The sequence below is a fragment of the Plasmodium inui genome (assembly GCF_000524495.1).
Source record: "Plasmodium inui San Antonio 1 unplaced genomic scaffold supercont1.5, whole genome shotgun sequence".
Classification (NCBI taxonomy): Eukaryota; Apicomplexa; class Aconoidasida; order Haemosporida; family Plasmodiidae; genus Plasmodium; species Plasmodium inui.
Genome location: NW_008481839.1, coordinates 308185 through 328553, shown reverse-complemented (window position 1 = coordinate 328553; position 20369 = coordinate 308185). Strand labels below are relative to the sequence as shown.

The following is a 20369-nucleotide window of genomic DNA, read 5'->3' as shown; positions in this document are numbered from 1 at the left end:
TCCAATACAGTGTCGTATTGCATAGGCAAACGGTTATCTTCATTTTTGTGTTGGCGTGATCTGTAGGGAGGTTGTGTTGGCTGCTTATAGGTCCGCTCAACTTTTTTTTTTTTTTTTTCTTTTTCGCTTCTGTAGTTATAGTCCTTGAAGTATCAGGCACATGTGCGGTTCCCAGTTCGCAATAATGGAGTTCTTCAAAGGGGAAAGAGAAGAATAATGTAAAGGGCGGAAATATGGGCACGTATATATGTGCATATTGTACATGCTCACTTTGGGCGCATGCTCTTATTTTACTTACGCATAGTGTTTGGAGCCTGAGGTTGAAATTGTTGGCGCTGGGGTAGTAGGATTCCAGGTTGGAGCACTTGACAACTGCGGTGGTGGGAGGGGGGGATGTGAGGTGGCGATGCAAAGTGGCAGTTCGAAGTGGTAGTTAGACGTGGCAGTTGGGAGTGCAAATTGCACGTGACCAGAGGATGCAGCCATGCGAAGCGGTTCTAACTGGTGTGATGTCACACAAAGAGATCTCGGAAGGAACGAGGTGGTACGCTAAGATGTCGTGCGGTGTGACTCGCCCCGCAGTTTAGCACATGGTGCGCTTCTTATCTCCTTCGGGACTCACCGCTTAAATCGTTGGGGCAGTCCGCCTTCCGTCTGCGCTTGAGGGGGTTCCGCTTGGAATGCCCGTACTTCACTTTGAGCGAGATGATGTTCAGCTTCTTGTCGTGCTTGGTGAAGATGTAGAAGAAGTTCTTGGACATGACCTGGGGGGGGAAGGAGTGATGTGAGGAGGTGAAGTGGTAAGGCGGTGGAGTGGTGAGATGGTAAAGTGTTCAAGCCACGAAGCGGCACGATGTGTATTTCTTAACGTGCTTGACCCTCCCGCTGGGGCCTACCACGACACTGAGGACGGTGAGGGGGCGCAGACTTATGCCGAGGGCACGCCTCTGGATCAACTTGAAGCGCAGGGCGCACTGGTAATATTTGTCAATGCCGAGGAAGGAAAACCGGTCGCAAGTGCAGACGTAAAAGGGGTAAACCTTGGAGCGCACTGGGCCATCGTAGCTATCGTCAAAGTAGGAGGAATTACGAGGAAGGTTATATTTTATGATATTCCCTGGGAGAGTAAAATAATGAAATTGATGGTTACTTGAAATATGGAGGATGGAAATGTTGTAAATCGAAATGAATTTGTTGTCTTCCCTTCTGTTGGAGAAGGACTGAAAAATTTGATCCAAGTTGTGTTGAATGGTAGAAAGAGCTAAAAAGAAGTTGTGCTTCTTCACCTGACTGCTATGTAAATATCGATCGAAATAATTGAAGTGGATTTTTTTCTTCCCTTTGACGGAGTTGTAATTTTTTAAAATTTCCACATCGACATTTCGGTAGTTCGAAAAGGCTTCCTTATAGTGAGGAAATTTTTCGAAATAAATATTTTTGGAAATGAACACTAATAACTCGATTAGGAGAAGGAAAATATTCAAATGTGTTTTCAAATTGTAGTACTTCTGAAACTTGTTGACACAAAAAAAGACAATTTCTTGTAACTTTTTAATTCGATCGAGGCGGTACGTCTTCAGCATAACGTGTATCTTGTCACTTAAGGATTTACAGATGCATATTATTCGGTGCAAATTTGTTAAATGCTCGTTTATATTTTTGAGGAAAATCTTTTCGTAGTAGTTTAGAACCACTTGGAAGTTCGCCATACACTTTTGTAGTTCCTTTTCGCTAAACTCTTGTAGAAGTAGCAGCAGATTGAGTGGGCATTTTTGTTCGCTATACATGAGGTATATATCTTTGATCAGGGAGGTGTAAATCTCTTCGTCACTTATTTTTTTTTTTTTTTTGGGGATCACATAGTTCAGTTCCAACTTTTCAAAATTGTGCACTGTCTTTTTCTGCACCAGGAGTTCGCAGCTGGAGCATATGTTCTGTCCGGGGGGAACGATGAATTTTCGGCTCCTGCGGAATTGCTCCTCTAGTTCGCCTTCCGACAGGGGCAGGTCGTCACTGTCATCGTCATCATCACCGTTGTTCTCTTCCGCTGTGTCGTTTGCTGAGTCCTCCGCTTCTTCCTTCCCCCGGTTGGCCATGCCAACTCTTTGCGGACTTTCAACTGCTGTCCCTTTTGTGGGCCGATGTGTGCATGCCACTCGTTGTGCGCTTCTAGCGAGCCGCGCACTAGAGCCTCTCCCTGCGCCGCCACAACTGCGTTTTCCCCCTGCAGAGACGATCTTCTCGAGTCTTCCCGCTACCCCTTGCTTATGCGCAATTCCGCTACCTTTCCTAAGGAAGCCATTTCTTCCCCTGTTCTTTGCCGCTCCCCTTTGAACGGAGGCGATTGTTCCATGACTACAGTCGTTTTGATTCTTCCCATCAACACGGTTGTAATAACATTTCGCGCTGCTACTTCGGCAAAGGGGCGTACCACACTGGCTTCTATGACTTAGGCTTTTCCCCTTCCCCCTAGGCTCGACAGTATCTGCGCCACGGCTGCCCTTCATTCTACTTATCTGACCTCTTGCAGTGGTCCCCTTTTTTGTGTCCATTTTTTGCAGACAACTGGTTGTGTTCTTCGCCCCATTGGCGCCATCTCTGGATTGTTTTTTCATTACCTTGCTTGGATGCCTCGTGAGGTGAAGCGTCCCACTTGAGCTGCTCAAGCGCCCATTCATGTCGCTAGCACATCGAGTTGCGGTGCCACCATATGGTATCGGAGCGGTGACGCACCCAATCGTGGGGCCCCCTTCGTAGCTGTTCAGGACCCCCCTCTTTATGTTCTCTTCAAACGGGTCTTCCTTCTTGGCGTCGCGCCGTGTGCCTCTAAAATGGGCCTTCAGACAGTCCTCTGAGAATTCCACACTTGATGCATCGATCTGATTTCCCATAGACGCCTCCCCCCCACTGTTTGGCCATGGGATCGCTCCATTTGTCCCGCCTCCGAGTAGATGAGTGTCTTCCCCCCGATGGAGATTCTTCTCCTGATGGAGCATCTTCCCCTGCTCCCCAACGACCATCTCTCCACTAAGAAACTTCTCCTTCGAGCATGAGCAGCAGATCGTGTTGTCGCTTATCATCTTTTTTATCACATCGTAGTAGCGAGAGAACTCTCTTTTTTCGTTTTCCTTAAAAAATAAGCTGTACAAATTTTCGTCAAAATTCTCCCTACGATTTTTAATATATTTGGAGAAATAAACCATGGTCCGATCCTTGTAGTAGAACTTCTTAAAGTGGCCATTTAATTCGACAATGCTTCGATAAATTTTGTGCATTTTCTTGTACTCATGAAATTTTGAGTACATGGCTGACATTTGTTGGTATATGTGAAAGATGCTCTGCAGAATGTTGGAAGAGTGTAGGAGGTAAAGGACTATTTTTTCCACGGATTTTAATTCTTTCTCCACGTCGCCAAATTTTTGCATCCCGAGCAGACATATTTTGTACTTGTGCGATGGCAGTGTAAGTTGGTTTGCCTTTTCTCTGTTCATGATGATTTTTTTTAGGTTTAATCTGTTGTGTCTTCTTCGGGGTTCGCTGTCCCTTTTGGAGAGACTGCCCGCTTCGATGGTCGAAATGGTGGACGTCTGGCTGGTCGTTTCGCTGGGCGGTACGATGGATGTCAGGCTGGCCACTTCGCTGAGCCGCTTCCATCGGCGGGGCTCCAGGCTGGAGAAGCGCAAGTATTTCCGCTTCACATGTACGTAGTAGTTGACTAAAACGTAGTGCTGCTCATTCGAAATGTACGATTGCTTGATGTCAATAACGAGGTCATTGAAGATCCTCTTAATGATACTCTCTCTTACGTCTAAATGGTGAGGAAAAGAAAAAGACTCAGTCGCACCCCAAGTGTGTGCATTGAGACCAACACGGAGACTGTTAACCCTGTTCATTGACGTGTTCAAGTTTTTCATTTTGGTTCGATGGCAATTATGTTTTTCCGACTTGACACAATGCACACATGAGTACTTATTTTTCGCTTTACATTTTTTTATAAATTCCTTTTTAAATGCCTGAACAATCTGATTTTTCAGCTGAAAGTACGAATTAATATTTTTATAAAAATGGTTTAAAATGTTGCACTTGTAAAATATAATCTTTAAATTCATGGAGCATATAATGTTAAACCCTACATCTAGGCTATGAATAATATGCACATTATCAAAGTAACTGAAAAGGTAATAATAGCCATTATTTTCTGAATATTTATTTCTGTGATCTTTTTCTACGTTAATCCAGAATATGTCCACAATTTCGAGGGGCATTTTTTCGTACTGCGCGTTGGAATTTAATTCGTTCACTTCTCCATATTTCGCAGTCTGCTTCGTCGAGGGGATGGAGAAGGAGTAATCACACACCTCTTTTTTTAAGCAAAAATTGTAATTTCCTAAGATGGGCGAATTGGATTTAATACTCACATTGGAATATTGTTTTTCCATCTCGTCACCAGTTGTCTGGTTATCATTCGTTTCGTTACCAGTTGCCTGGTTATCATTCGTTTCGTTACCAGTTTCCTGGTTATCATTTGTTTGGTTAGCATTTGTCTGGTCATCACTGTTTGTGTGTGTGCCGCTTTTCTCTCTCTGCTTTTTGGGCCTATTTATTCCACATCGGGTTATCTCTTTGGAGGGTTTATTCATGTTGCAATGACGGGCTTGCCTGGTGGAAACCCTCCCGTTGGGTTCTTTTTTCCTCTCTTTTTCATTTTCCACAGATTTGTACCTCCTTGCTGCTGTGCCGCTCTTTAGTACGTTCCCACTGAGGACAGGACCCCTTTTGTTTTTTTCCCTTCTCATAATAAAGCTGCTGCTGGGCGATTTCTTTCTACTTTTTATGTCTCCATTTTTTCTTGACCAGGTTAGGTGATTTTTTGGACCCGTTAATTTTCCGCTATTCGTTTTTTTCACATTATTGTTAAGAAGGGGTGCAACTGAATTTTCTTTCTTTGCCATTTTGTCACATTTAAATCTCTTTGTGGTGTTTTCACTCGGGGTGTTGCCTTTCACTTGATGTTCGTTATCGGCGCAAGTCAAGCTCGTCTCTTTTTTGCGTTTTCTTTTGGAGTAACCTGAACGAGGAAAAAAAAAAAAAAAAAGTGCAATAAAGCTAATTACACACAGCGATTGCATTTGTTTCGAGAGTGAATTCACAGGGAGACTCAGAAAATTAAAACGGCCATCTGTTATGTGATTCTTTTTTTCTTCTCATTGTATCATATGTCACATAATGCGTATCGGACATTATGTAACATCAAGACTCCTTTGATAGCATAACGGAACACATCGTCATTGTCTGCTTCTATTCCCCTTCTCGTCTCACCATCTTTTGAGGGGACAACCCCGCTCTGGGCACCTCTCTTTCTCCAGTACAAGCAATGCATCTGCTCATTTTTGTACACCAGGTTCCCCCTCATGTCGAGGATGTATATGCTTCCATTTTGACTCGTCACGCAAATGTACTTGTTGCAATGATTTATATAAACTTTGTTAATGCTGTCTGGAATGGTCTTTCGAAATATTTTCTGCATTTGGCTGTTCGAGCTGAACAGTTCTAAATTATAATCATTTTCGTAATACGTGATGATGCATATGTAATTGTTGTCGTTGCTTATGGTGGCAAAGATCATGTTGGCTCTGTGCAGCCGCCTGCAATTGATTGTATTTTTCCTTTCGCTAGTCATTTTGGTTTCGATGGGATGAAGTTAAAGTGGAAAGAAGGGAGAACAGATAAGGAACGAGTCAACAAGAAACGATGCAAAAAAACAGAAAAAAAAAAAAAAATGATGACCAACCTGCTAGTAAAGAAACTGAACAACCGAGTAAATGCACAATGGTAACAACGTGTTACGCTTTTTTCCAATTTGTATGTTCTCCTTCACGTAGGTAACGTGCATACGTAACATGATATGCATCCATATGTTGCGTTGCTACTTTGTAAATTGATAAGAAAGAAAAGCACGAAAAAAAAAAATTTTTGACACAAATGTTAAACAAAGGAATGACAAAAACAACATTTCCCTGGGGACGTCAACATGGACGGTTAGAAGGAAATGACAAAAAAGAAAAAAAAAAGAAGAAAAAAATTGCGTTTTTATGAATTGTCACAACGAAAATATCACATGTCGTCCGCTCCAACACTCTTGTGGCTAAACATAACCACGAATAGGCATTTGGTTCATTCGAGCAGTGTGGACAAGTTTAAGCGTTGTGTTCTTTCGTAATGTTCTGTTTCATTCCTACGAACTGGTAGAATTGCGCAGTGCGCTTTACGGATGAAGAAAGGAAAAAAGGGGGAGAGGTAGTGAAATGAATACGGTGCACGCAAGAAAAGAAAAAATAAGAAAAAAATAAAAGAAATTAAAGAAAAAATAAAAAGCGTCTACCACGTGCAGTTGCATAGTCCCTCTGGAGGAGACACGCAGAAGGAGCAAAGGGCGCAGGACGAGCGTGGGCAAACCCTTCATTCGCAATTTGCAGACTGCGTTTCGAGCGCTGTCCTCTCAGAGCCCTGCGCATACACACTCACGCACAACAGACCGCACATGTAGATTGCAACGAAGCATTTTTTATGATACGATTAAAGTCATCATATGAATAGACAACAGTGATGAATTCAAAATTGTTGGAAATCAAGACGAGGGGTAGAATCAATTCACAAATTGGTGATGTCTACTGAGCGGTATATACGCATTTATAAAAAAAAAAAAGAAAAAAAAAGGGGAAGGAGAGCGGGAGACTAAAGTAACTAAGCGAATGTGACAACTTTGCATTACCCAATGAAAAAATCCACCTACATGTGTACACATGTCCAGCATGCGATATATAGTGTGTACCTTTTTTTTTTTTTTTATATGCAATTAAATCGGTTCAGTTTTTTATGAGTACGCGGGGTCTTTCCAGCATGTACCATTTGGGCTACACGCTCCATGCGTCGTCGCTAAAAATGAGGAGCTGCTCAACAATGGGAGACTGTGCGGATTGGCCCTATGCGAGAAGTCACACGTTCTCCGTGTGACTCGAGAAAATTGTTACACATAATAGTGGCGCACAGGACAGCTCACAAAATGGGATGCAACTAAAAAAAAAAAGAAATATAATATCAAAGTCGACGTGGGAGTCAGTAGAGGCGAAGTAAAAATGACGAAATGATTGCACTTCCCCCGTGTCACGTAACTTCTTGCACATAAATTTTATTTTATGAAAGATGATGAAGGAGGGATTTGTTCTATACGTAAAAATTGGGGAGCAGGTGAAAAGCGCAAGGGGGGTAGGGGAGACCCTTGGGCGGAAATGTTGCGCAGAGGTTGGAAGTGAATAGTGGATGGAAATGACACGAGGGGTACGAACTAATACGAAGGATGCGCGGAAAACTCTAAGGGATAATCACAAACACTCCATCATGACACCTTTTCCGTGAAGTTTCAAAAGAACAAAAAAAAAGTGTACGCGGAAAGGTGAAACACAAAATAGCCAGCACAATTTTGTGAGGTCTGGGTGCAAAACAAATATGACAGCACATATACGGATGTGTATGTGTGTGTATCCATAAATGCTTCGACAAAGGGATTTTCATATTTCCAGGTAGCTTTCGAGCGGAGTTATGAAGTGCCGTAATGGTGCGAGGGCGAGTTACGCGGTTAAGCCGTTAAGCGGTAAAACAGTGAATCTGTTAAGCGATGAGGAAACTAAACGATGAGGCAACTAAACGATGGGGCAACTAAACGATGGGGCAACTAAACGATGGGGCAACTAAACGAGGGGGCAACTAAACGAGGGGGCAACTAAACGAGGGGGCAACTAAACGAGGGGGCAACTAAACGAGGGGGCAACTAAAGGATGGGGCCATTGAACTATGAGGCCTTTACACGATGCACTAACTCATTGATTCACAGGGGTAAGTCAAATTCTAAACATTGCGGTGGTGACAGATGAGGAAGCGCGGGCAAACAGGAAAACATGTACACACGTACCCGTGTACATATAAAAGTGGGGGAGGCGAACCCTTGCGCTTTATTCCCATTTTCCTCGGGTTTCGCTTCGGTTTCACTTGCAGTGCTTGGGGGCTGGTGTGATGAGACGGGCTTCATCCCCAAGTCGCCTCAAAAAAATGTGTGCCAACAGCTAAAGGCATGCTGCGTCCCCGCGGAAAAAGGAGTCATTTCGCATCGGGGGGGAGGAATAGTCTAAAAGGAGGAACATCTGAATACAAACTCATATTCGAATAAAGCGTGAAAAATTAAGCTATTCGCCAAAGGGCAGCACATGGAAAAATTAAAAAAAAAAAAAAAAAGTGTAAAAATTTTGTTTTACAAAGGGTGGCACTACGTATGTAATTTTGGGAAAAAAAAAAAAGAAAACAAATACAACAAAAATGGCCCTAAGAATGGCCCCAAAAATGACCCATAAAATTAGTTCAAATTTTACACAAAAAATGAGAGGCTTATTGAAGGGGACTGAAATATTTACACTCGTTAAATATGCCAGAACAAGTAACCAATCGCACACCTTTGGGGGGGAAACGCGGTTTGCCACATCTTGGCGCCCCCTGGGAGGAGGATATTTGCACTTGAAATGCCTATTTTTTTATGAGTATTTTTTCCAGGAGTATTTTTAGCGACGTATTCTCAGCGACGTATTCTCAGCGACGTATTCTTAGCGACATATTCTTAGCGACATATTCTTACAAATGGCAAATTGAGGTAGAGGCGACATGGCAAACTCTCCCCTCTGCTTGTTCCATGTTTCGTTGCCCCTATTTTTTTTGCACAAGGGGTTTACTTTTTTTTGCGCACACAATTTTTTTCTACACGATGCGCTACCGCGCCGAGGGACTTTTCGCTCCGTCGCCTCGTTAAGTTGGTCCTTCCCTAAATTTGTGAAATTTGCCACGTTGCCAAATGTGCGAGTTTTGTGAAATGAGTCAAACTTGTTTGGGTTTTCCCTGTTATTTTTTGCTTTTTTTTTGTGAAGTCTTTGGTTTTTTCTGTCAATTTTTTCCGTTTTTTCCTTTTTTCCCCTAGCCTGACTGAAGGTCCACGGTGCGAACGCATTACAAGAGCGTCTCACATCGATTGTGTAGAAAGGAGAGCGAAAGGGGGCAGCGCAATTTTTGCCTTGTTCTGAGCTGACACGGCAGCAATGTAGTACCTCAGCATCACGACTTGGTGGCTTAGTGGATCGTTTCTGGCAAACTTGGGTGTTACAAGAATTTCGCGTTGATGTGGAATATCACGGAAGAGAGGAAAAAAAAAAAAAAATAGCCAAACGCGTCCATGTGCAAGTTAAATTCTGAACACCTGGTAGGTAAACATATCAAGGCCGGGGTCGCGTTTTTCTCAATTTTCCAGTCGAATTTTTTTCTCGAGGTGCAACCCGTGTTCGAAGTGACAAAAAGGGTGGAGTTAAAATGGGCTAGTCGTTTATCGGGCGGATTTTCTCCAATTGGCTTTCTCAAGTTGGCCAAATAGCTCCAATTTGTTGGCGTAAAGGGGGGGTCGCATTAGCAGTCGTAGTGGTAGTAGCGGCTGGTGTGGTGACAATCGTGGCTGCGTGAACAAAGAAGGTTTGTCCGCCCCTTTCCCCAGGGCACACGGTATGAACATCATCTCGCGGCTAATCCCGCTGTTGCTGACCCTGCTGCACTTTGTGAACAGTCAATTTAGCAAAGACGGAGGGAAGGATGCCAATAGTGGAGGTGTACCCATCAGGCAATATCACGTGGCCGGGAGATGCTTCATTGGTGCCTCCACCCCCAATAAGCGTTACCTATTTGGGAAAAACAGTGGAGTTGTAAAGAAATTCAAGACAAGTTTTAGCATAAAGGATCTCCAAAATGTGCTGAAGAACATTCCACAGATAAATTATCCCATTTTGTCTGCCCCACTGGGAGTAATACTTCGTCTGAGTAACATCTTGGCATTCATGTTATCTCTAAACGCGTTGAAGCTGATAAGGAATGAACATAGAACTGCTCTGACGGACATAACTGATAACATAAGCTCCAGGATATTTTTGCTAAATGCGATAAATGACGTGGTTAGGAAAATGCCTGAGGAGGCCCCTCAGTTGTGTAAAATTTCCCTCTTCTGCGTCGCCCAATTTTGTACACAGTTTTTTTTTTCGCGCGTAACTGCGTATTTGTTTTACGCTAGGGAGGAGAGGGGTGTCATAACCGATGGGGGAGATAACGGACGAGTGCTGGTGGAGAAAGAGGGTCAGAAGGAGATCCACCTGGACGGGGAAAGGGATGGCGTCCCGCCAACCGCAGGGGTCACTCCGCAAGAAGAACAGGAGAAAAACAACGCCATAATAAGAGCCGATCTGAATAGCCTAAAAACAACGAAGCATGAGGAAGACGCGGGAAAAGCAGAAAAAATAAACATGCTACAGCACATGTGCGTGCTAAACCAGTCCGGACTGATACCAATATTTGTCTACGGAAACCTGTCGAAAAGGCTCCACTATGAAGAGAAAAACATTTCCCTGTTTGTTAACTGTTATGTGATAATTAGCGGCATTTTATCGAAAATTTATGTAAAATTCTTTGTAAAAAAAAGAAAAATAGACATATCAAGCGATGAGATGAAGGGAATTTGCCTATCGTCCATGTTCACTTCCCTTTTGAGGAATTCCTATTTTCGCTTCCTTTGCATTTCGATTTTTTTCAAAATTTTTAACAAAGCTAATGCATTTTATGACCAGTTCATCAAACAGTCAACGATTATGTTTAACACCATCTTGACTCCATCTGTGTATGTAATCCTGTCAAATATTTTGTATGAAGGAATTAAATTGCCTTCTCCTGTATCTTTTAAAGATCTTCTATTCGTGTTGCGAAATAGATACCTTTTGTTTCCTTCCCTCATTTGGGCCATGCTGCACGTGAGCAATCGCTACGGAGTTTTTAAGGTATCGGGTGAAGTGACATCACGTTGAAGCGAGTCGATGCATAACGATGGAGCGCAGAGGGGTGGATATTTCTCCTGTCTGTGTGTCGAGGACTAGTAACTCATTCGTCCCTTCCAAGCGTTCACATTGAGCGACAAACCATTTAAATACAGCATCACGACGTTTTATTTGATTTTCTCATGTTCCCCCTTTTGACCCTTTCTCCGCCTTTTTCCACTTCTAAACTTTTTTTCCCCCTTTTTCCTAGTTTGGCAAAAACTTACAGCTGTACTTCCTACTCCAAGCCATGACCCCTCCAAACTACAACCTCTTCCATTTGGCGGTAAGATAACAAAGAAAGGATAATGAGGAACCATTTTGCGACATTTTAATCAAATCAAAATGGTGAAGTATGTGTATGCACGTTGTCTATATAGCCCTGTACATTTCTTATGATTTTTTTTTTTAATATAATCCCACCTCTTTAGAAAAATTATGGAGAGCCAAAGAACATTAGGAAGATCCTCAGCGTGTCCTACCCCTTGTATCTCGTAGCCTTATACTTTTATGCCCTAGCCCTGTTTAGTTATTTTAAGAATTGAAGGGGGTAATGAACGGTTAAGCGAGCTGTACCCTCCGCCACCATCCGAATAGTCCATTTGGTTCCCCTTTCCCAGTGGCTTCTATTCTACGAGTTTACATTGATATGCCAGTCAACCCAAACATTAGAAGGCTTCCCCGGTTCACTAGGATGCAGTAGAGGAGGCACATCTCACCGGGAGCTGTCTTGTCCTAATGAAACACACATCCGAACGGTAACACGGAAGAAATATAAGAAATATTTTTTTTTTTCCTTTTTTGTCTGAAGATCATTGCGTTACTCATTTTTGCACAAACCTGGGTGCGTATGTTGGCGGTGGGGTGGGGGCGTCGAAAAGAAGTCAGGGGAGGGGACCCACTACAAAAAAACTTAATTCATTTTCACGTTTGAACTTTTTTTGTGTTCTACAATGTTTCTATTTATGCTCCTATTTATGTTGCATTTTTTATTAAAAGAGGGAACGCGATGTCAACCCATGTTGTTATGGTAACATATTGCCGCCCCCATGTTCCCGTGTTAACGGAGGAGGGAAAAATATGTTTTGCCCCTTCTCGTGGGGAAAGAGGCTACCCTCATTGCATTTTCGAAGGCGCTGATTAATCGATGAAGACGTTAACTCGAAGGTGCCAGGAAAAGTAGCGGTTTTATTACCCAAAACAATGCATGTGATTATTCTCATGCTGGGACGTTCTACTGTGTGTATGTATTTGAGAAGAAATAGACAGGCAGGTATTTACCTACGCATCTGCTTTGTCCAGAGGAAGGGACAAATGGGGACGTTGCATCTTCTCTGTGATCACCCTTAGACAGGATTAATGGTTTTCTTCCCGTGTCGAATAAATTTCCTTTTTCCCGTTTGGAGGTGCGCTGCGTTGCCGCCCACATTTACCTATTTCCCTTTATGCGTATATTTCTGGGGAGGCCCTATTATTTCAGCTCACGTCTGCCTATTGGGGGGCACAGTCATACTGGCAGTTCCGGATGGCAGTTCCAGTTGACAGCTTCGGTTAGCAATCCCCCTTTCGGGCGTCGGCTTCGCGCAAATATTTGGAGAAAGTGATTGCCGAAATTATACGGTCTATTGATTGATACAGTGTTTTTTTTTCCTTCTTTTTTTTTCTTTTTTCTTCTGTTTTTTCTTCTTTTTTTTCTTTTCTTTTCTTCTTTTCCCCCTTTTGCGCCCCTGTAACACTGCGGTGTACGCTGTACACAGTGGCGGTGGCAGTTAAACCCTCCTCGGCGTCTTGCGAATTCGTTAATTAAGATTTCGAGGAAATTTAGAGGCCACCAACAGGGAACCCAGGAAAAAAAAAAAACAAAAGAAAAAAAAGAAAAAAAACGAATTTACAACGTAACAGGAAAAATGCATAATCCACCATCCGATCCAAATTGCATAGGTAATTTTTTTTCCTTTTTGTTTAAACGCTTTCTTTTTTTTTTACGGTTAAAAGGTGTCGCGAAATGGAGAATGCGTTATAGCAAATATATTCACTTCACGCGAACACCTGAACATGGGCAGAGGTTCAGTTAAATACGGTTGCGTCGGTGTGCGGCATCTTCACACATGAGTCATATGAACGTTTGTTATGAATGGCATTTTGTGAAGCAGTAGTATCTGCCGAGCCGTTTTGTTTTTTCCCAGTGGCATTTTTTTTTCCGTGGTTATAAATTAAATATTTTTAATGTGATAGTGACACTTCGGGGGGTAAACAGAAAAAAGGACGAAGAAACGGGAAGAGAAAAAAAAAAAGCAGAAACTGCCATCTTCTGACCACCTTTTACCTACCGGGGGTCATATCACAGTAAAGGAGAGGTGTGAGTCTGTTTTCCCTGCGAGGTTACAGAAGGCTGGCACGAAATGGGCTCCAAAATAATGCTTCCCTTGTTTTATTGTCCTGCATCGCCAGATCGTGTAGAAGATATATGAAGCAAAGCTCGCTTCGACTTTTGTATGGCGGAGCAATTGTTGGGAGTCCCCCTAGTCGTTTTTCGTGACGAGGCAACACAGCGAGTTTTCCCAACATAGTTGTATAGCATAACCTCGCCGCTTATCTTCCCCGCTTATCTTCGTCTCTCCACCCCCCTCTCCACGCGTTAACCGAATCGGAGGGGGCGTAAAATGACGGAGGCGTCAAAATGGGCTCTGCACAATTACCTGCTTCCCCTGCTTGTCATTCTGCTCACCTGGGGCGATGGGAAGGCCTGGGTTAGCTGCTTCAGCAGGGAGGGCCATGAGGCCATAGGGATGGTTGCCATGTCCGGGATAAAGAGCGAGCAGCTGTACGAACTAAAAAAATTGTTAAGCGGAAAGGACATAGTAGACATTGGGAAATGGGGGCACCTAGTCCATGACAAGATAAAAGGAGCGGAGTCGATGCATTTCAATTTACAAAAGCACGACTGCAAGAGGGCCGTCTTCAAGTGCGAAGATGAAAATGGCTTGTGCATGATAAACTCGATAAAGCACTTTTACGGGCGGTTGGCTGGCGGTCACTCGGGGAACAAGCCAGGAAGGGAGTCAACGGGGGAGTCAGGCGGTCAGCCGAGTAAGGAGCCAACTGAAAAGCCAATCGCTCAATCAACTGAACAGCACGGGTCAAATTCTTCCCCCCCCGGAGCCAAGGCCATCCACTTCAAGTACCCCAAAAACATCGCCTTCACAGACGCAGATGCCCTGAAGTACCTGGTCTCCCTCATCGCGGACATGCATCAGCCATTAAGAATAGCATACCGATACGACAACGGAGGGAAGGACATAAAAATCATTCACCACGATGACTCCAAAACGGTCAGAACGAACCTGTTTGATTATATGGAGAGCGATCTAATCAACAAAATGATAAAGAGATACCAATCAGCATGGTATGGAGGTTGGACACATGTTAGTCGGCTATTGGACGAACATAAAAAAGACGAAAAATTATTTAGTGAGAAAGGAATCGATGCGATCGATATCTGGGGTGAGCAAATTGTGAATGAATTTTGCTCCGAATTTTACCTGGACAGCTATACAACCGATTTTATGATTGCGAAGAATGACGAGTTGCATTTTGATACCTCCAAGGAGATCGAAATTACTTATGAGTTGGAGCTCCACTTGGAGAGATTGCTCAAAGTTAATATTTTGAGGGCTGGCTCGCGGATAGCCATCGTGCTTAACAGCCTCTTCGCAAATAGGAAGTTTTCCAGCCTGAGGAAGAAGTCCGAGTTTGATAGAGGTGGGCATGAGAGGGTGTGCCTGAGCCACTGATTGCGTAATACCCCTAAGCGTGTTGTTGCCATGATGCTGTTCCTCATACATAAATACACCCACCCAGAGACACGTGGACCCATTTGAGCAGGGGACCACCTGAAATTTGTTAACACTGCTCTGCTCTCTGCTAACCTCCAGGGCTGCTACTCACATGATTCACTTTTCTCCCTTCTCCTCACAGTCGAGTACGAGCAGCTAGAAAAGCACAAGACGGCCTCCGTATATAAAAGAAATGCCATATTTATAAATTTGGCCATCATTTTTCTAGTGTTGGTATGGACAAGGAAAAGATAAAACAAAGCAGGGGATATCTGCAATTGTCGCGTCTGTCTTTATGAGCACATGTGTACTTGATTCGGGCACTCCCTCACCTCACCAGATATATTACGTTTATGGGTTTACTTCATTGCTTTTTTTTTTTTTTTTTTTTTCTCTCCGTTCAGGCCGTGATACTCTACTTCAACTTCATTCTTAACAGAAAGAATAAAATGTACCTCCCGAGCAAGGCGGAAGAAGTCGAGTTGGAGGCTAAGTGCAATTGACCATTTTGGTACAGCAAGACGTGTGCATGGGGGGAAGGCGGATTACACTGCAAATAAATTGGAAGATAGGGAGCTTTAGTCCTTTGTCCCTGCAATTCCCATTTGGTGATAACACTATGTCCATCTGCTGCACTCTTGATTGAGTGCAAAACTATGTGACATCTCTAAATGCAGGCTGATTTGTTCCCCCGGAGTAGTCAGCGTGTGGGAGTTTGCTAGAACATTAATTGTGCTTTTTTTTTATTTATTCTTGTTTTTTTTTTGTTCTCATTTGTCTTTCTTATTTTCCCCTTCCCTTCCGGTCCACACATGGGCCTCCCATTTGTTTCGTGTGTCGAATTTTATTTTCAATGCATCCACGGGGATTGCAAATCTCAAGTGGGTGAAAGATTTCATCCCGTTCCTTATCGAACGTGGAACATTTTAAAAAAGGAAAAAAATATATTTTATGTCCACTTTCAATCTTTGTGAGGTGCTTCAAGTGGTAGTAAGGGTGTAGAACAGCACGTGTTCGTGTTCCCCATGGATTGTTACGCAAGCGAATGGGCATGCCACCACCACGCCAGTGCTTCATCCTCCTGTAAGACGGGTGGTGAGAGCCTCCGCATGATAATCCTCACAAGATGGATCCACTCAAAAATCTTCAACTGGTGTAATTGCGGAGAAAGGCATCATATCCCGTTCGCGCTAACTGCTGTACGGGGGAATATAATCCCTAATTGGACTTTTCCAACGGATGTCGATTTTTTTCGGTTATTTTATTGCTATTTTTTTTTTTTTTTTCTTTTTGGCAACTTTGCCCTTTGAGCAAAGCGCCCTAGTAGGCTACTGTGTGAGGTTAAAGAAATAAAAAAAGGAAAAGGAGTCGCACTTCATGCTTCCCACTTTTGAAAAATTTCTTAAAGGGGGAACGAAGCGGAGCAATACAAAAGGGAAAGAAACCTTTTCCTCTTTTTTTCCTGTTCTTCCCGTTTTATATTTTTCTCGTTGGCGGCTTTTATGAGGTACCTACCTAGCCCTGCTGCGGAAAAAAACTGACATAGATGCTCACACCATCAAACATACCACCGCGCGGAGAAGAAGGGACGAATATAGGGAAAAAGAAAAAGTCACGTTAATCGATGGCTAAGTCGAAGGGGAATCGACTAACACTGACCCTAATTATAGCAGCAACACTTGCCGGTCACTTTTGGGAGACATGTTTTGCATATGTAATTAGGCAGGGAGCTAGCTTCCGTCTAAGGCGCTACACCCTAAGAGGGCGGAACCCAAGTACCGCCGTTCGAATGTCAACTAGCCAAAATGAGAAGGACCTAAAAATTGTTCTATATCCAGACCCGGTGCTTCGGAAGAAGTGCGACGAGGTGGTGAACTTTGACGATAATTTGAGGGTAAGAAGGAGGTGCACCAGGCAGGTGAAAGAGACGCATCCAAATGACCCATATGCATCACAGCCCGGACGCTTCCCCCTTTTGCTTCCTCACCGCAGACCCTCGTCAGGAGCATGTTCAACGTGATGTATGAAAGTAAAGGCATGGGGTTAGCAGCTCCCCAAGTTAACATCAGCAAGAGGATAATCGTGTGGAATGCACTCTATGAAAAAAAAAAAAGGGAAAATGAAAGGGTATTCATTAATCCCAGCATTGTGGAACCAAGTTTAATTCGATCCAAATTGGTGGAGGGGTGCTTGTCATTTCCAGACATTGAAGGGAAGGTAGATCGGCCAAGGGTTGTGTCGATTAGTTACTACGATCTGGACGGCAATAAACATTTGAAAATTCTGAAGGGGATCCATGCAAGAATATTCCAGCATGAGTACGATCACCTCGATGGCGTTTTATTCATCGATCGATTTAGCCAGTCGGAGAGACATAAAGTTCGAGCCAAGTTGAACGAAATGATCCGCACGTTTAGGAGTAACTGCGAAGGGGAGCCCGCCATATGAAGTGGGTCCAAGGGCGTACCTCTCCATTTATGTGCCTAGGGTGCATATCTAATTTGGCCATCCACACGCGGGATAGCTTCTCCGGTTAGGCCCCAACTGACACGATAAGTCTACTTTTATGGGCGAAAAAAAGGAGCAAATTAAATAGAAGTAGAGAATTGCGCCCCTCCCCAGAAAAAAAAAGTCATAACGATGGAAGGAGTGGTAACCGGTGCAGCCGGAAGCTGAACTTCCTGGGGGCTAAAATGTACGCAAAAAAGAAAAAAAGGAGTAAAAAAAAAAAAAAGGGGGGCAAACAGCAGGGAAACATGGGCGGAAGAAGGGGTGCGATTTATCCCCCTTACGTGTTCATCCCAGCTACTCGCCGTCTAACGTGCCATCTGACGTACCCCCCAGAGGGGCCTACGTATGGATGGCGCTCTTGTACTTTTTCGCAATGCGGTTGGAAGCGATGGTAGTCGTCTTCCGAAGGGACGCTTTATTGGATGATGTTTTCTTCCTCAGCATATGATTCCTCCCCGCTTTTTTTCGTATCACCTTTCCATTTTTTGTTATTTTAAAGCGCTTCGCAATTGACTTGTTCGTTTTGGGTTTCACGTTTGTGTTCCCACGAACGTACAGATTGGAGAAACGGACGTTGCTCTTCTGCAATCCATGTTGTGCGTGTAAAAATAGCGTCGCCTTTATGTGTGTTCGCTTTTTATTTACACATTTGTGTGTGTATCTATTTTTCAATATGTGCTTATGGAGATCCGCTTTTTTTCTCAAGCTCTTGCTCAGTATAGCACTACCCATGAGCAGTCTTTCATTCCTTCCGTCGTGGGGGAGCTTTTCTGAATAGCCAAGTCGGAGCGCGAGGAGGCACACGATAAAAATGAGGAGGCAGCACGTCATGCTTCGTCACAATGCGGTCATGTGTGTACGTTTCTATTGCTATGCCTATATATTTGTGTGCCCATGAATATATTTTTTTTTCCTGCGAGGGAGTATTTCCACATTGGTTCCTTTTTCGTGTGTGTCTCCCCGCAAGTGAATACTCACTCGCGCTGCTATTCCATGTAGCTATACAGACTATTTGTTGGCGACGTCTTCTGCGCCCACATGGTGACTGGGTCTCCATTGACAATTTTGTAAAAGGTTTCCTCTTCCACGAAAAAAAAAAAAAAGAAAAAAACACATGTCACAGGTCACATGTTACACATTTCTCAGCCCAGTTAGTCATAGGTATAAGAAAAGGAACATTTAATACTCGACATTGGAAAAGGGGGGTTAATCTGATTCGCTTCCTCCGACGGAGTTTTACATTTCGATATATTTACTTCGCTCCATGTGGCATCCTTCTAGACATGGCACATTTCCATGGCACGCTTGGTCAGTTTCGGGGAGATTTTTGCTTCTTTTTTTTTAAGATTGTCACTTTGGGTGGCTACAACTGAAGGGGCTCAGTCCGGGGAACACCTTGAAGGAGACCACTTCCCAGCGCGCTACACCCCTTTGCGCAGAAGAGAGGAGGTGCTTCCTTTAATGGTGGGTACCTCCGCTAATTGCTGTGGCCAATTTCGTGAGTGGCTAAACGGGTGCTTCACTGAACGGGGGGCCACACTGAACGGTGGACAAATGAGCGGTGGCTGTTTTTACCCCTATCCGTGTGCGCAATACGCCATACACACGAATGCCCCTTCGCGCTGACGCCCTCTTCCTCATCCCAATGGACGTGTGTTAGCAACCACGCTTTTTTCTGCCTCTTCGCATACTGCTTCCTGTTAGGGCGTGATGCAAAAAAAAAAAAAGGAAAAACACGAAAAAGCGGAAATACAAAAAGGGAGAGGGGAAATGGGAACATTTATCCCATGCGAAAAGTTCCCCGTTTGGTTAAAGAAAAAAAAAAAAAGTGTACGTATGGACGTATTTATCGTAACTTTTGCCCAAAATGGGGCAGTCACTTAATTAAAGAATAACTCATGGGAAATTTTTGGGGGGAGGGTTGTCGAGAGGGCCTCATGAAACCTCCTATCGTATACACAGTCGGTACAGCTTCATGGGTATAATGAAGCATTTCTCTTCATTTCTCTGCATATGGTGAAGCAGGCGCGAGGGAGGGCGCACACGCGCCTGCCTACCCAATAGAGTGAACTACCACGAGATAGCTTATCCCAAGGAAACACGCAAAAGGCAACAGGATATATGAGTTCCCCCATCGCCGTGAAAATACGTGAAGGGGGAATAATTAGTAAATAACTTCGGAAGAGCTGGGACAAGATATGTCAATTTTCGAAACATGGCACAGCCTGTTTGCGGGACGGTAGCACCATTTATGCGAGCCGCATTCATGTACAATATACACGGATAAATGTGCGGAGCGCTATGTAACGGGCCACCACGGCTTGCCTTACCAGACTGTCTCGCCAGTTAGCTGTCAATTTGGCTGCCCCAGAAGCAGCCTCCTTGCACCGCCCCTGGGGCAACCCTCAACTGTGAATGAACAAATCGGCTCGACGAAGTAAAGCAAAGGTCAAAATTTGTGCCTCGAACCCACCCTTTTTTATTTTTCTCTTTCCATAGAAAAAAGCAAAAATTTCAATTTATTTTCTTTAAAAAGTTGTTTGCCTTTTTTTTTTTTTCTAAAAATAACTACAAAAGGGGGTACTACAATTGTGTTATGTTATGTAGTTGAAAAAGGGAAAAAAATAAGAAAGAAATTAGTACGCACAGGATTTACAAAAAGTACAGAAAAATTAGCAGCTCTGAGTGAATTGATTTGACATATGTATCTTCCTCTGGGAAGAATTCCAGCTGGACGTTCATCTGCGCATGAGTGATGCGTATGCTCTCTGCTCGAATACGTCGTAGTGATTTTCTTTCTCTTTGGCAGGCTTGGGAAGGTGGCTCATCTTAACGTCTGTTTGAGTATACCCTGTATGTACACATATATTATATATATTTATGTATATATGTGTTAGGGATCTACGGGATAGGCTTTTCCCTGTTCTTTCCCTGAGTAAATTGCCTCACGTCGTGTAGAGGTCTCCCTCCCATGCCCCCTCTTAATGGCGAACATCTGCTAAGTGCAGAGAAGACTCCCTAGGGCTACATCTACATGCATGCGTGTACATTTGGTGCGCAGAGAAGCCACATAATTGAC

General features: G+C 43.6%; 5 protein-coding genes across 5 annotated transcripts; 3 read left to right on the top strand and 2 right to left on the bottom strand.

Moving 5' to 3' along the window:
• Positions 1-135: 135 nt before the first annotated feature.
• C922_01518 (hypothetical protein) lies at positions 136-5680 on the bottom strand (the record flags this gene model as incomplete). Its single annotated transcript, XM_008817121.1, has 5 exons — positions 136-192; positions 299-372; positions 623-764; positions 897-5068; positions 5224-5680. The coding sequence occupies 5 exons, from the start codon at positions 5678-5680 to the stop codon at positions 136-138; spliced, it is 4902 nt and encodes a 1633-aa protein (XP_008815343.1).
• A 3913-nt stretch (positions 5681-9593) lies between these two features.
• On the top strand, positions 9594-11488 carry C922_01517 (hypothetical protein; the record flags this gene model as incomplete). The annotated part of the gene is made up of 3 exons (XM_008817120.1): positions 9594-10907; positions 11155-11229; positions 11375-11488. 3 exons carry the CDS (start codon positions 9594-9596, stop codon positions 11486-11488), a joined length of 1503 nt encoding a protein of 500 aa, XP_008815342.1.
• A 2118-nt stretch (positions 11489-13606) lies between these two features.
• On the top strand, positions 13607-15282 carry C922_01516 (hypothetical protein; the record flags this gene model as incomplete). The annotated part of the gene is made up of 3 exons (XM_008817119.1): positions 13607-14705; positions 14922-15013; positions 15184-15282. The coding sequence occupies 3 exons, from the start codon at positions 13607-13609 to the stop codon at positions 15280-15282; spliced, it is 1290 nt and encodes a 429-aa protein (XP_008815341.1).
• A 1286-nt stretch (positions 15283-16568) lies between these two features.
• C922_01515 (polypeptide deformylase) lies at positions 16569-17227 on the top strand (the record flags this gene model as incomplete). The annotated part of the gene is made up of 2 exons (XM_008817118.1): positions 16569-16673; positions 16772-17227. The coding sequence occupies 2 exons, from the start codon at positions 16569-16571 to the stop codon at positions 17225-17227; spliced, it is 561 nt and encodes a 186-aa protein (XP_008815340.1).
• Positions 17228-17629: 402 nt separating this feature from the next.
• On the bottom strand, positions 17630-18121 carry C922_01514 (hypothetical protein; the record flags this gene model as incomplete). Its single annotated transcript, XM_008817117.1, has 1 exon — positions 17630-18121. One exon carries the CDS (start codon positions 18119-18121, stop codon positions 17630-17632), a length of 492 nt encoding a protein of 163 aa, XP_008815339.1.
• Positions 18122-20369: the final 2248 nt, after the last annotated feature.